Source organism: Callorhinus ursinus, unplaced genomic scaffold (genome assembly GCF_003265705.2).
Source record: "Callorhinus ursinus isolate GAN/ISIS: 27379988/994484 unplaced genomic scaffold, GSC_fseal_2.0 scaffold6, whole genome shotgun sequence".
In the NCBI taxonomy this organism is placed as follows: domain Eukaryota; kingdom Metazoa; phylum Chordata; class Mammalia; order Carnivora; family Otariidae; genus Callorhinus; species Callorhinus ursinus.
In genome coordinates, this window is record NW_027397068.1 from 45,052,436 (window position 1) to 45,064,901 (window position 12,466).

Here is a 12,466-nt window from a genome sequence, read left to right on the forward strand (position 1 = left end):
CCTTCCTTCCTTCCTTCCTCCCTCCCTCCCTTCCTCCCTTCCTTCTTAATGTTGTGGTGTGGCACTATGTGGTGAAATGCACGTCTAGGCCCACACCACACACCTCCAGGACTTAGTTCCTTCAGTTCATATCTCTGAACATACCAGAGGTTGGAAAAGATGGTAAAGCCAGTAAACAAAACAAAGGCTATTTGTTTTTAGGATGTATTTGTAACTCCATCTTGAGTAGTTCCATATACTGAAAGCCCAAGAGCTTACCATTTCCTCTTAATTATACAAAACAAAGCACTGAGGGGGAATTAGTAGTTAAAAAATAAATCTTTGCATTCTATTACTTAATTGTGACTTGAGGCCTTTACAGTCCGCTCCAGGAGATTGTTCCACATTCCCACAAAGGCCCAAAGGGATTCTGATTTCCTAAAAGCAACTGTTGTTAATTCCACTAGGATTTCCAGTCTCTGCTCCTAGAAACCACATCCATTTTGAAACTATTTGCCAAGATAACTGTGAGATATATTGTTGTTACTCCATACTTTGATTAAACCACATGTAGATATAGTAACAATTAGAAGAGAACATTCATATCAAGGCTTTCGAACAGTGCCAGAGAAAATCCTCTGTAAGTAACAGACATTCATTAACACTCCTCTTACACCACGGACCCAGGAACAAAAGTTAATTTGGAATCGCTCACATCTCTAAAGATGAATACCCAAAGGCAGAACTATGTTTTCTACCGCTATGCTACTTTATACCCAGAATGGAATAATAACTTCCATGGTCTTGTCTTTTTTGAGCAGCCCGGTTGTACCAGTGATGTGGAATGATGGGCATGTGGGAAGCGGGCAGCCAACTTGCCTCAAAAGACTCCCACTTACATAGAAATAAACTAGAGAGGAGACAAGAATAATGTTTTCAACCATGGGCAGCCTGTGGCTTTGGAGTAGTACGTCCTAGAAGATGCCATGGCATTTTCCTTTGCCATATACTGGCAAAGGAATTTAAGTAAGCAGAAAGAGAGAGCTTTCATTTGAAAGCAGCCAGTCAACACCCTAAGTTCTCATGGCCCCTGCAGAAAAGCCAACTGGATTATGTCTTTCAACTTAACTATTCCAAGGTATAATATGCCTGTTGCAACTGGATATCACCTATTCCACAACATCTCCCAGGAACCCACCTCAGGGATTCAATTACCCAAACCCAGAAATTTCCCATATAGCTACAAGTACACAAAAATGCCAGTTCTATTGGATTTTAAATTGTGAGAGTTTTCTATTCTTGACCTTTTTTTTTCCTTATCCCTCTCTGAAAAAAAAATATTAAATAAGTTTTAGGAAAGAAAATCTTTCAAAGAGAACAGCATGAGCCATGAAAGGCCAGGTTATTTCCCCTCATATGGAACCACTGGTAGTTTCTATCTTCCTGTTGTGTCTTCCTTTTCAAGACTCATTTGGGATCAGCAGCAGTGTTCAAAAACAACTGTGTCCAAAATGGGAAAAGGAGGCGCAACCGGGGAAACAGAAAACAGACTTCTCTAACGGCACAGCATCCTGCCGTCTCCAGGCAGCCTTCTGTTTAGGATCTGTCAGATATACCACAGGCACCCTATTACTTTGTAATCAGAGGATTGTTACTTGTTATCTACTATTTGGCTTGTACCCTCTGAAAAGTTTAGAAGGGTTTATTAGCCTGCTGTGGAACACGTATTCTGTTTATCCTGCAGTAAATTTAATCTTCTGAAGTGTGCCACCACTGAGCAAAGAAGACAGAACAATGCCTGTCTTTACTGGGGCTGGAGTCCCAGAAGCAGCACACCCACCTTTTCAAACCATTTTGCTCACAATTGTTCTTGTGGGCTTTCCTGAGGAAGGCTTGAGGAGAGGCAGTTACTATGAAACAGGAATCCCGTGCCATGGAACGGGTTTGGAGCCTCAGTCTGAGAGTCCGCCCAAAACTGTGCACACTGTTGGGAACAGAAACAACACCCCCTACACATGGGTGTGTTTCGTTCCCCTTCCTTCTTTCTTTTTTTTTTCCCTGACAAATGCTACTGAGTATTTATAAAATTCAACTGCAGTTCTTCCTCAGAGCAGTGAAAAAGCAAATTTTGGAGGAAGCTCACCTTCTCCACACTGCTCATTGCCTGGAAATAGATGTTGTATCCTTTGCGTGGAGCCAAAGGAGGGTTCCAAAAGCCCTGATAGGTCCTATTGTCACCCACTGTGAATGGGGCAGGTTCAGGAAGATTCCCTGGGGGCAGTTCTGCAGCGAAGTAGTATGGTGCACCCCCGCTCAGGGCATTTTGGTATGTAACAGGGACTTGGTAGCATTCCATTGCTCCAGCTTCTCTCTTGGTTCGGTGTGGGTGCAACTCCTCCACAACAATCTGATAGGCACTTTTTGGAAAAAGAAAAAAAAAAAAAAGGACACATTTAGAGATTCTACATACTAAGATTTCTCAAAAAAAAAGAGGTATTTAATATTTTTAAAAATTTTTTATTGTTATGTTAATCACCACACATTACATCATTAGTTTTTAATGCAGTATTCCATGATTCGTTGTTTGTGCATAATACCCAGTGCTCCAAGAGGTATTTAATATTAACATGCAACATTTCAAAGTCTTTAAGGTCAGTCTTAACCCACTGCATGCACTGCATGTTTTTTTTCCAGCTATTTTGCAATAAAATAGAATTTCATGTGGATTCTCCTTCCCCCCAACTCAACGTAGGTACTAAGGAACTGGAAAAAAGTAAGAAAAATCACCACAGAAGTCTACACATTTTTTAATGTTGAGAAATGAGCCACCTCAATAACGAGAGACAAGTACTAAAGTTCTTTGTCTGATATTTTTCAATGTTTAAAGTTAACATTTTCCTTTGAGATGATAGTACAAAAGGCCCTGGTCTGAGGCCCAACAGAATGAGTGCCTCAGGGTGGGGCTCAAAGCACCAGTGTGGGGTTGTCATCACATTAGAGACAGAATGTGCTGACAGGCTTCCCCACCTCCTGACCTTGCCACGGCATCAACACCGGCTCAGTTATGCAGATAGAAAGAGCGAGTGGCATGCGGCAATGCGGGCACAGATGGACAGAAATCTGTCCTCGCCACTGAAATAGACTGCTTCCTTCTTCTAGCGTTGTTAATAATAAAATGGTACAAATTGTAGAAACAGATGGCATTTGCCCTATTAAAGCTTGAACCTAAACCTTCTAATACCTTTCTTAAAAGTCTTAAAACTTCTCTACAATAGCTATTATTTTACAGAGGAAATCAAAGAAAAAATAACGCAACTTTAAAATGAAAGTCTGCCTAATCACTAATTTTTTTTTTTTTTTTACCAATTGCTGAAACTGGTATATTAATATTATTCTTTCTTTGCAGTATATTCTTCAGGCAAACTTTTCTTAGGTAATGTACACCTGAGAAAGTTGGCATTCTTAATATATTTTATGTTTTTAATGAATTTAAAAATCCCTGAAAATCAAGAAAAAATGCATTGTGGTCGCTTATGTAAATTGAATAGAAATAAGCTGTATGTAGGGCTAGGCAAATATGTTCATTCTATATAGGGACAACAGTCACTGAATGACTCTCCAACAGGAATAGAATCTTTTCTTTAATGAACTTCTATAAAGAGAAAGAGGAGGGAGAGAGACAGAGAGAGGAGAGAGACAGACGGACACACCAAAAGAGAGACAGAGAGAGAAAAAACTGAATTTGCATTTATGATAATTAAAAATAAAATTTCATATCGCTTTAGAATCTGGTTTAAAATTCTAACTTAATATAAACTCTCTTATACCTACAAACAGAAGACTTTCATAGATTAAAAGAAAGAAGTTTATATAAAGGTTTTCTTTTCTTCCTAATATTTCAAGTTCCCATATTCCATTCAAATATTGCTAAGAACTTGGTAGTCTGCTATCTATCTCCTTTCCCTTAGATATAGGACAGAAATTGTATTAATGTCAGAAATCTAGATTTGGGCAAGCAACCAAGGCAGAAGGCTGTGTTATCTGAAATCATGTCTAGTCCATCATTCTCTGTACTTCTGCCAAGTTGGGTCCATAAGCTCCTAGGAATGCTACTGACAGGATACATGCTCTTTGAAGGGTCCATGGAGCAGGCGATTGTCAAATTTAAAATGAAACAGGGGCGCCTGGGTGGCTCAGTCGGTTGGGCCTCTGACTCCTGAGTTGTGAGGTTGAGCCCCGCAATCAGGCTCCATGCTGGGTGGGGAGTCTGCTTGAAAGATTCTCTCCCTCTGCCCCTTCCCCCGCTCGTGCCTGCTCTCTCCCTCTTTCTCTAGCTCTCTAAAAATAAGTAAATAAATCTTTAAAAAAATAAAATAAAATACAGGAAATACGTAAGCAAAGCTCTGGTAGAGAAACAGGAATCATAGCTGACATACGCTGTGATAAGCAAACCTTATCTTTTTTCTGTTTATTTTCAACTTAGAATCCATATTTGTATGTTACACGGCTGCATATCCTGTGGATACATACTCTTAGGCAGACAAGCACACACAGGCACCCTCCCCAAGCAAGTCTAACATCATATTCTTACCCTAGTGGGCAATAATGATAATTACTCTTACTTCTTAATTATTTAACCTAATCCTTAAAAAATAAATTCCTCATCCATGATCCCATATCTCTAGAAAAATCCAGAAAACCTAGTAAATAGTCTTAACGAATTCTTTTACATTGACATAGGTTGCATATTCCAAATTAAGGAACTTCGTCCAAAACAGCTTGTCTCTACACATCTATTAGGAGCAAGCAAAGCAAACTGACGATGCTGGGGAGGATTAAAAGAAGAAAAGGTGCAATCTGGTCTTGGGGAAAGATCTCACTGAATTTGAGATGGAACCCCAAACTAAAAATTATAAAATTCATTTTTTTAAAGAAATTATCTTCCCTTCATTGATCAATCTGTGTGAGCAGGCTGTTGTCCAACCACACACTTGTACTTTTTTAAAGTCTGTTTTCTTCCCTGTTACTTTCTTATTTATCAATACAAATTAACTAGGACAGAAAATAAGGAATGAGAAATCAAATTAGAAGTGATCTGACTGATTACATGAAATGGGCCTGTGCTTTTCCACCCTTGTGGTTGTCTAATTACCGAACGGTACTTAACTCTAGCTGGATCTAAATATTGTTTGAGCTTCGTACTCCAGCAATTTAAAATATCCCAAAGCCACCTAAATAGTTGTATTCACTCTGCCCATATTTCATATTTCCCCATTCCCTTTAAAGTTGTAAAATATTTCTATAATTAAGTAAAAATCAATATACTGGCATGATGAATCTTCACTCGATGCTGAAAATACGATTTCCTTATGTTAAAAAACTAAAAATGATTTCACTTCACTATACTTTAATTTGATTAGACATTGGTATCTAGTCATTTTTAGATTTTTGGGAGGCCAAATGATGACTTCTCATCATACAATTTTCTTTCAGTTACAAGACTGTAAAAAAATACATAAGGGGATTTTGCCATTATCTCAAAAAGTGATTATAAGATACATATCGTAGACAGCCTGCTTGGTTTCATGCTTAAAATTGTTGAAACTTGAAACCAAAATTACCTACAACAGCCTACTATGTTTTATGTTGTTGTTGTTGCTTTTTTTTTTTTTTTAACCTGTAAGTAAAACCTTTGAGAATCTGGTCTTAATTTTAGGTAGTGCAACTTCTTAGTGATAGCAAATAATGAATTATACAATTGTACACTCTCATTTTGTATCTAAAATGTCTCCTTAAAGCTTGAGGAGAAATTTCCTAGCTCCCGTGTTTTGCTATTTTTCTAATGAACAGACTTCCCAAGATCTCACAGCCACTGTTGCTCATAGGGCCCTAATGCAAACATTTTCAGGATCTACAGAGTAAAGGCTTAAACATCGTTTTGGTGACCATGATATTCCCTGTGCTTCATCTCTTTACTCCTTAAACACACAAGCCATGTCCCTCAGGGCCTCCTTATTTCTGTAAGAGGAAGGATCAGTTTCTGAATCAACAAAGCTCAAAATCCTGGCATTAACTTTAATAAGTTCTATTTTTAACCATGCTCTACCTCCCTTGCAATATACCATTTCTTTTCATTCCCACTGCTTCCATCATTAGGGGAGTATTTACAACTTTATATTCATATTACTCATTTAGTTTTCTTGCCCCCATTTTCTTCTTCATGTACTCCAGGCACCCATCCATCCATCCAAACTTCTAACCATCCGTTTACCTAACCACCCATCACTCCATCTATTCTGTCTTTTTTGAGTATTCTCTAAATGCCATGAACCGTTCATAGAGAATGTAAAAGAGAACCATTTTCCAAACTGTTGATACTTTCCTAAGCCAGCACTTTGAGTATTAACTACTCTTCTCTAACTTTTCACTTTGTCAAAACTATGTGGAGCCCTCCCATGTCAAAATCTATACTTTTTACACTAGGGTTAATATCTTACCACATCTCTTACTTTATCCCTCCACTCTTGCTCTCACTAGCTCCTGCTGTATGTTCTCCATTTCAAATTTGAATGACCATTGTTACTAAACATACCAAACATTCTGTCAAGAGTTTCTAGTTTTTCTACTTCTGCTATAAAACCTTCTCTGACTAGTTCACTTAGTGTTACTCTGTCTTCTAATGCCAATGGAGGTAATTCTAAAGGTGGAAGTAGGTAACAGAGGGATGAAGGTGGGGTAGAAGTTAGAGTCAAGTGAGATGCATTTTCAATTTAGTCCTCAATCCACCCACAAATTATAATGACACGGATACGTTGAGGAAAACCATTTGGGGTACCTCTCAGGAATTCTGGGTTTGAAAAAGGCCCTAAACCACTGTCTTATAATATTTATTGTGCTTATCACTGACATGTTACATTATAAATATTATCTGGTATTTAGCTAAAGATAGCTGACTATCGTATTTTTAACTCTAGTGCCCATTCATTCATTCGTCAAATATCTACTGAGTGTCTATTATATGCCATGTACTATTTTAAGTGCTGAGGTTAGGGTAATGAACACAATAGTAAAAGTCTCTGCTCTCATGAAGTTTACATTCTAGTGGGAAATACAAATAAATGAATTTTAAAAAACTACACGATATGTCAAGATAAGTGCTCTAAGAGAAAACTAAAGCAGGATAAGGGAAATAAGGAATAACAGGATTGAACATGTCTATTTGATATGCAGTGGTCAAGAAAGACCTATGTGATAAAGTGCCCTTTAAGGAGAGACCTGAAGAGAAGGTTTCAGCTATATGGGTATTCCATCAGTTATCTCCTCCTGCAAAATAAATTACCCTAGAACTGTGGCTCAAAACAATAAACATTTAATACTGCATGGTTTTTGTGGGTTAGAACTTTGGGAATGGCTTAGCCAGATGGTTCTTTTTATTTTTTTAAAGATTTTATTTGTTTGACAGAGAGAGACACAGCGGGAGGGAACACAAGCAGGGGGAGTGGGAGAGGGAGAAGCAGGCTTCCCGCGGAGCAGGGAGCCCGATGCGGGGCTCGATCCCAGGACCCTGGGATCATGACCTGAGCCGAAGGCAGACGCTTAATGACTGAGCCATCCAGGCACCCCCTAGCCAGATGGTTCTGGCTCAGGATTTCTCATAAGGTCACAATCAAGTTATTAGCTGGGGCTGTAGTCATCTAAAGGGCTGGAGACAATTGCATTACTAGGTATTTATACAAAGGATACAAACATAGTGATTCAAGGGGGCATGTGCACCCCAATGTTTATAACAGCAATGTCCACAATAGCCAAACTATGGAAAGAGCCCGATGTCCACTGACAGATGAATGCATAAAGATGTGGTGTGTGTATGTGTGTGTGTGTGTGTGTGTGTGTGTGTGTGTATTCCATTATATATATAATGGAATATTACTCAGCCATCAAAAAATGAAATCTTACCATTGCAACAACATGGACGGAGCTAGAGGGTATTATGCTAAGTGAAATAAGTCAATCAGAGAAAGACAATTATCATATGATTTCACTCATACGTAGAATTTAAGAAACAACACAGATGAACATAGGGGAAGGTTGGGAAAAATAAAAGAAGATGAAATCAAATCAAGAGATAAACTGTAAGAGACTCTTAACCATAGGAAACAAACTGAGGGTTGCTGGAGGAGAAGGGGGAATGGAAAGATGGGGGAACTGGGTGATGGGCATTACGGAGGGCACGCGATGTGATGAGCACTGGGTGTTCTATGCAACTGATGAGTCACTAAACTCTACCTCTGAAACTAATAATACACTATATGTTAATTGATTGATTTTAAATAAAATTTAAAAAAATAAAGGGCTGGAGAGAAAATTTAATAGAAAGTTAAGACTCCTCTCATTTTCTGTTAGAAAAAAACATCTACCTATTGTGGTTCTGTAGAATAAATTAAAAGATTTTACTTGGACCATACAGCTTGTATACAAGGATAAAAAGATGTCAAAGTAGGGCAAAAGGATGATTTCCATCTCTGTTTAAATTTCAAAGCATTTTTATCTGGAGCCCAAATAAGTTCTATGTCATGGCAGTAGTTAGAAATATCAGGTGCAACTACCTGATCTCTTTAAGTTGCTGAGATGAAATAGGATATTCTGCAAATGGATGAGGGTAGTGGTCCCAATGTTTCAAGTTGTGTATGAGTGAACAATTGACCTGGGGAGTAACTCTAACGTACAATGGTTGAACTCCAACTAAACAGATACAGATATAAATATTAATCTGTATTTCTGTTAAACTATCATTGGTTTCTTTACCCAATACAACTGTGGAAGAAATGGTGGGTTTTTTTTAAAGTTTTTATTTAAATTAAAGTTAGGTTAACATACAGTATAATATTAGTTTCAGGTATACAATATAGTGATTCAACACTTCCCTACAATGCCCGCTGCTCAGCACAAATGCCCTCCTTAAGCCTCATCACCAATTCACCACCCTCCTTTCTGCTGACCATCAGTTTGTTCTCTATAGTTAAGAGTCTGTTTCTTGGTTTGCCTCTCTCTCTTTTTAGTCCCTTTGCTCATTTGTTTTGTTTCTTAAATTCCACATATGAGTGAAATCATATGGTATCTTTCTCTGACTTAATTTTTAAAAAATATTTTATTTATTTGCGAGAGAGTGAGAACACAAGCGGGGGGAGGGGCAGAGGGAGAAGCAGGCTCCCTGCTGAGCAGGGAACCTGACACTGGCTTGATTTCAGGACCCTGGAATCATGACCTGAGCCAAAGGCAGACACTTAACCAACTGAGCCACCCAGGTGCCCCATCTGACTAACTTGTTTTGCTTAGCATAATATTCTCTAGCTCCATCCACGCTGTTGCAAATGGCAAGATTTCATTTGTTTTTATGGCTGAGTAATAGTCTGTGTGTGTGTGGTGTGTGTGTGTGTGTGCGTGCGTGTGTGTGTGTGTGTGTATACACACATATATACCGCATCTTCTTTATCCATTCACTAGTCAATGGACAGTTGGGCTGTTTCTGTAATTTGGCTATTGTAGATAATGCTGCTGTAAACATCAGGGTGCATGTATCCCCCTGAATTAGTATTTTTGTATTCTTTGTGTAAATACCTAGTAGCACAACTGCTGGATTGTAGGGCAGTTCTATTTTTAACTCTTTGAGGAAACTCCATACCGTTTTCCAGAGTGGCTGCAAGGAAATGGTGATTCTCAACTGCTTTTCACAACTATCTCCTAATTACCTAACTAAGAATACATGTAGTTAATGTTTTAAAATGAAAAATTAGGTTTTACCTACAAAATAAACATTTAGTTACCCTAGAATAGGTAGCTTCCTGGCAGCTTAAAATAGATAGAGCTTATATTTGGAAAATGCTGCAGTTAAATATACATTCATTTGTTCCATCTTATAGTAAACTGAGTTCACCACTGAGGGACTCTTCCCTGTGTTTTTGCAATATGCAGCTGCTATGTTCATTCTTTGAAAACAGCTCCATCGGGTCAATCTTTTAATAAGTGGGACATTCTATGCACTATAATTTATAATTATATCTGCTCAGGCTAGACTTTGAATCCATCTATGAAAAATGGAAAATGTTTTTTGTAAAAGGGAAAATAATTATGCATTTTAGGGAGTTGGTTCCAAATGTGGGTAATATTCATTCTGAATCATACTAATGATTGTCAAGTGATGCCAGTTTTAGGGATAGATCTTAAAAAGTCGGTAAGGAGAGTCAAAGGTCTAGGTAAGTCAGACAGCAACGTTCAGCCTTTAGAATAATTATATATCCAAAAATTAATTTTGTCAAAAAGACCACACTTGCCAGAATTGCACTGCATGTGTTTACATTAGCATGTAGACACTTTAGGACCAGTCTTAAAGGAGAACGGAAGAACAAAGTGGTTGGTGATGCTGAGCACTGAATTATTTAGAACAGGATTTTTTAGTGGTGTGTATATTATTTGCTCTGTGTACATCATGATACCTTAGAATGAAATGCAACAAATTTATAGTATATAATTTCTAATATACAAAAGAACTCATCCCAAAGAGAGCATGCCTTCTTTTTGATTTGGGACAGCAATCCAACACAACAAATAAAAATATTTATCATTACTTAATAACCTCAAAAAATACCTTGAATCTTAGATGACTTTTTACTTTGCTACCCCTTCTAAAATAAAAACTACTATCATCTCTCCCCTAAAGTCTCCATTCCCTTCAGCTTCTCATCAAGCTTTATCCCTCCAACTTGTGTACAGCCTTGTGGCAGAGTCACAGCCCCACGTGCATTTCCACTGCTTCTGTCTGAATGTGGCCCAAGAGCACTTCTCGCTGGGACCATTCTGCTTTCAGTCTGGGTTACTCCCAGTTCATTCTCTATGTTTCTACCAGAGTGGTCTTTCCAAGAACATAAAATTGTTCATAATAGCTTCCACTTACAGTCGTTCTGTGGCCACCTTCAGTTTTAGGACTGGCACTAAATAGCCTCTCCCTCTGGCCCCTGCTTATTTCTCCAACCTCTCTTCTCCCACATACCCTTCCCTCTCAATGATCTGAACTACTTGCAATTCTGGAATGCACCACATGGCCACATACCCAATCATCCGCTTTGCAATTATTGGAGAGGATCATTGTGTCTTCTCTTCTCAGCAACCTCTCCCCTCTTTTCAAAGTGACCCTTGGCTGAGCTTATTCTTACATCTCCTTCAAAACTCAGCTCTAGTACCACATTTCCTAACTGCTGTCATTTCACTTCTCATACTGCATTGTTATCGTTCAATGATTTATGAGTCTGCCATTCCCAGTTGAGGGCACATATTAAATTGCCTTATGTGGATTTCTATTCCAAGTAACCAGTTCAGCCCCTGGTGCATATTGAATGTCATTGGGATTAATAAATTCATAGAAACCATTGGTAACTTTGGTTTTCTTGATAACACTAAATGGAACTCAATGTACAGACTCTCTATAACAAGGTGCTATGATAGAGGCTTCAGGAATTGGAGTTTGTTTGACATTAGGAATACCAGAGCAGAATGACTTAGATATTTCCACCAGATTTGGGACAAATGGATGGTAAGGTGCAGCCTGGCAGAGGCTACTAATATGGTAAAGTAAGATCTCAGGAGGTTTAGCTAGGTGGTAAATAGGTCTGGTTTTTATTGGGAGGGGAAAAGATGGGCCATATACCGAGTGGAATGGCAACAAGCATTAGCAGATAAGAGATTCTAATAGGCCGACATAAATGTGAATCTGGCTGAAAAGTAAAATAGCTTCAAGAATCTGAAGAAGTGATGGGCAGCCAATCAAGGATTTGAAGTACCGGACATAAATACAGTGCTATGAAAATTGATTACATCAATTTGGGTCTTCATCTTCAAAGAAATAAGAGCACTGGACAAGATAAGCCTTAAGATAAGGCTCCAATTACTGGGAGCAGTATCAAAGGTAGGAATGTGGTCAGAGGAAAGAAGACAGGACTCTCTCCTGGGAAGATTCAAAAAGCAAAGGAAGCAGGGCTCATCTAGGCCAAACTGCCCAACAAGACCAGTCTGGTCCTGCCACCTGGTCCCCACCTATGGGTATTCTCAGATAGCTGGGCAAGTCATTGTAAAAAAATAAAGATGGACAAAATTGGATTAGAATATTAGTTGGAAAGCAGATTTTTTTTCCTGTTAATAAGATTCTTTTAAAATAGTTAGTTGTTTACATATCATTTAATTATTTCTTCTTATAGTATTCCTGGTTGTAAATTAATTTCTTTCATTTTATTTTTTAAAGATTTTTATTTATTTGAGAGAGAGAGGGAGAGACAGAGAGGGAGCACTAGTGGGGGAAGGCAGAGGGAGAAGCAGGCTCCCCACTGAGCAGGAGCCCAACGCAGGACTAGATCCCAGGACCCCAGGATCATGACCTGAGCCAAAGGCAGACGCTTAACCGGCTGAGCCACCCAGGTGCCCCTGTAAATTAATTTTT

General features: G+C 38.6%; 1 protein-coding gene across 5 annotated transcripts in view; it reads right to left on the reverse strand.

Moving 5' to 3' along the window:
* The window catches only part of PTPRK (protein tyrosine phosphatase receptor type K), a 552,323-nt gene that overhangs the window by 94,179 nt on the left and 445,678 nt on the right, over positions 1 to 12,466 (reverse strand). For all 5 annotated transcript variants that reach the window (XM_025865334.2, XM_073893909.1, XM_073893908.1 and 2 more), the window contains exon 12: positions 2,123 to 2,396. In XM_025865334.2, coding sequence (XP_025721119.1) covers positions 2,123 to 2,396 — 274 coding nt within the window. The remainder of the gene's footprint in view (positions 1 to 2,122; positions 2,397 to 12,466) is intronic.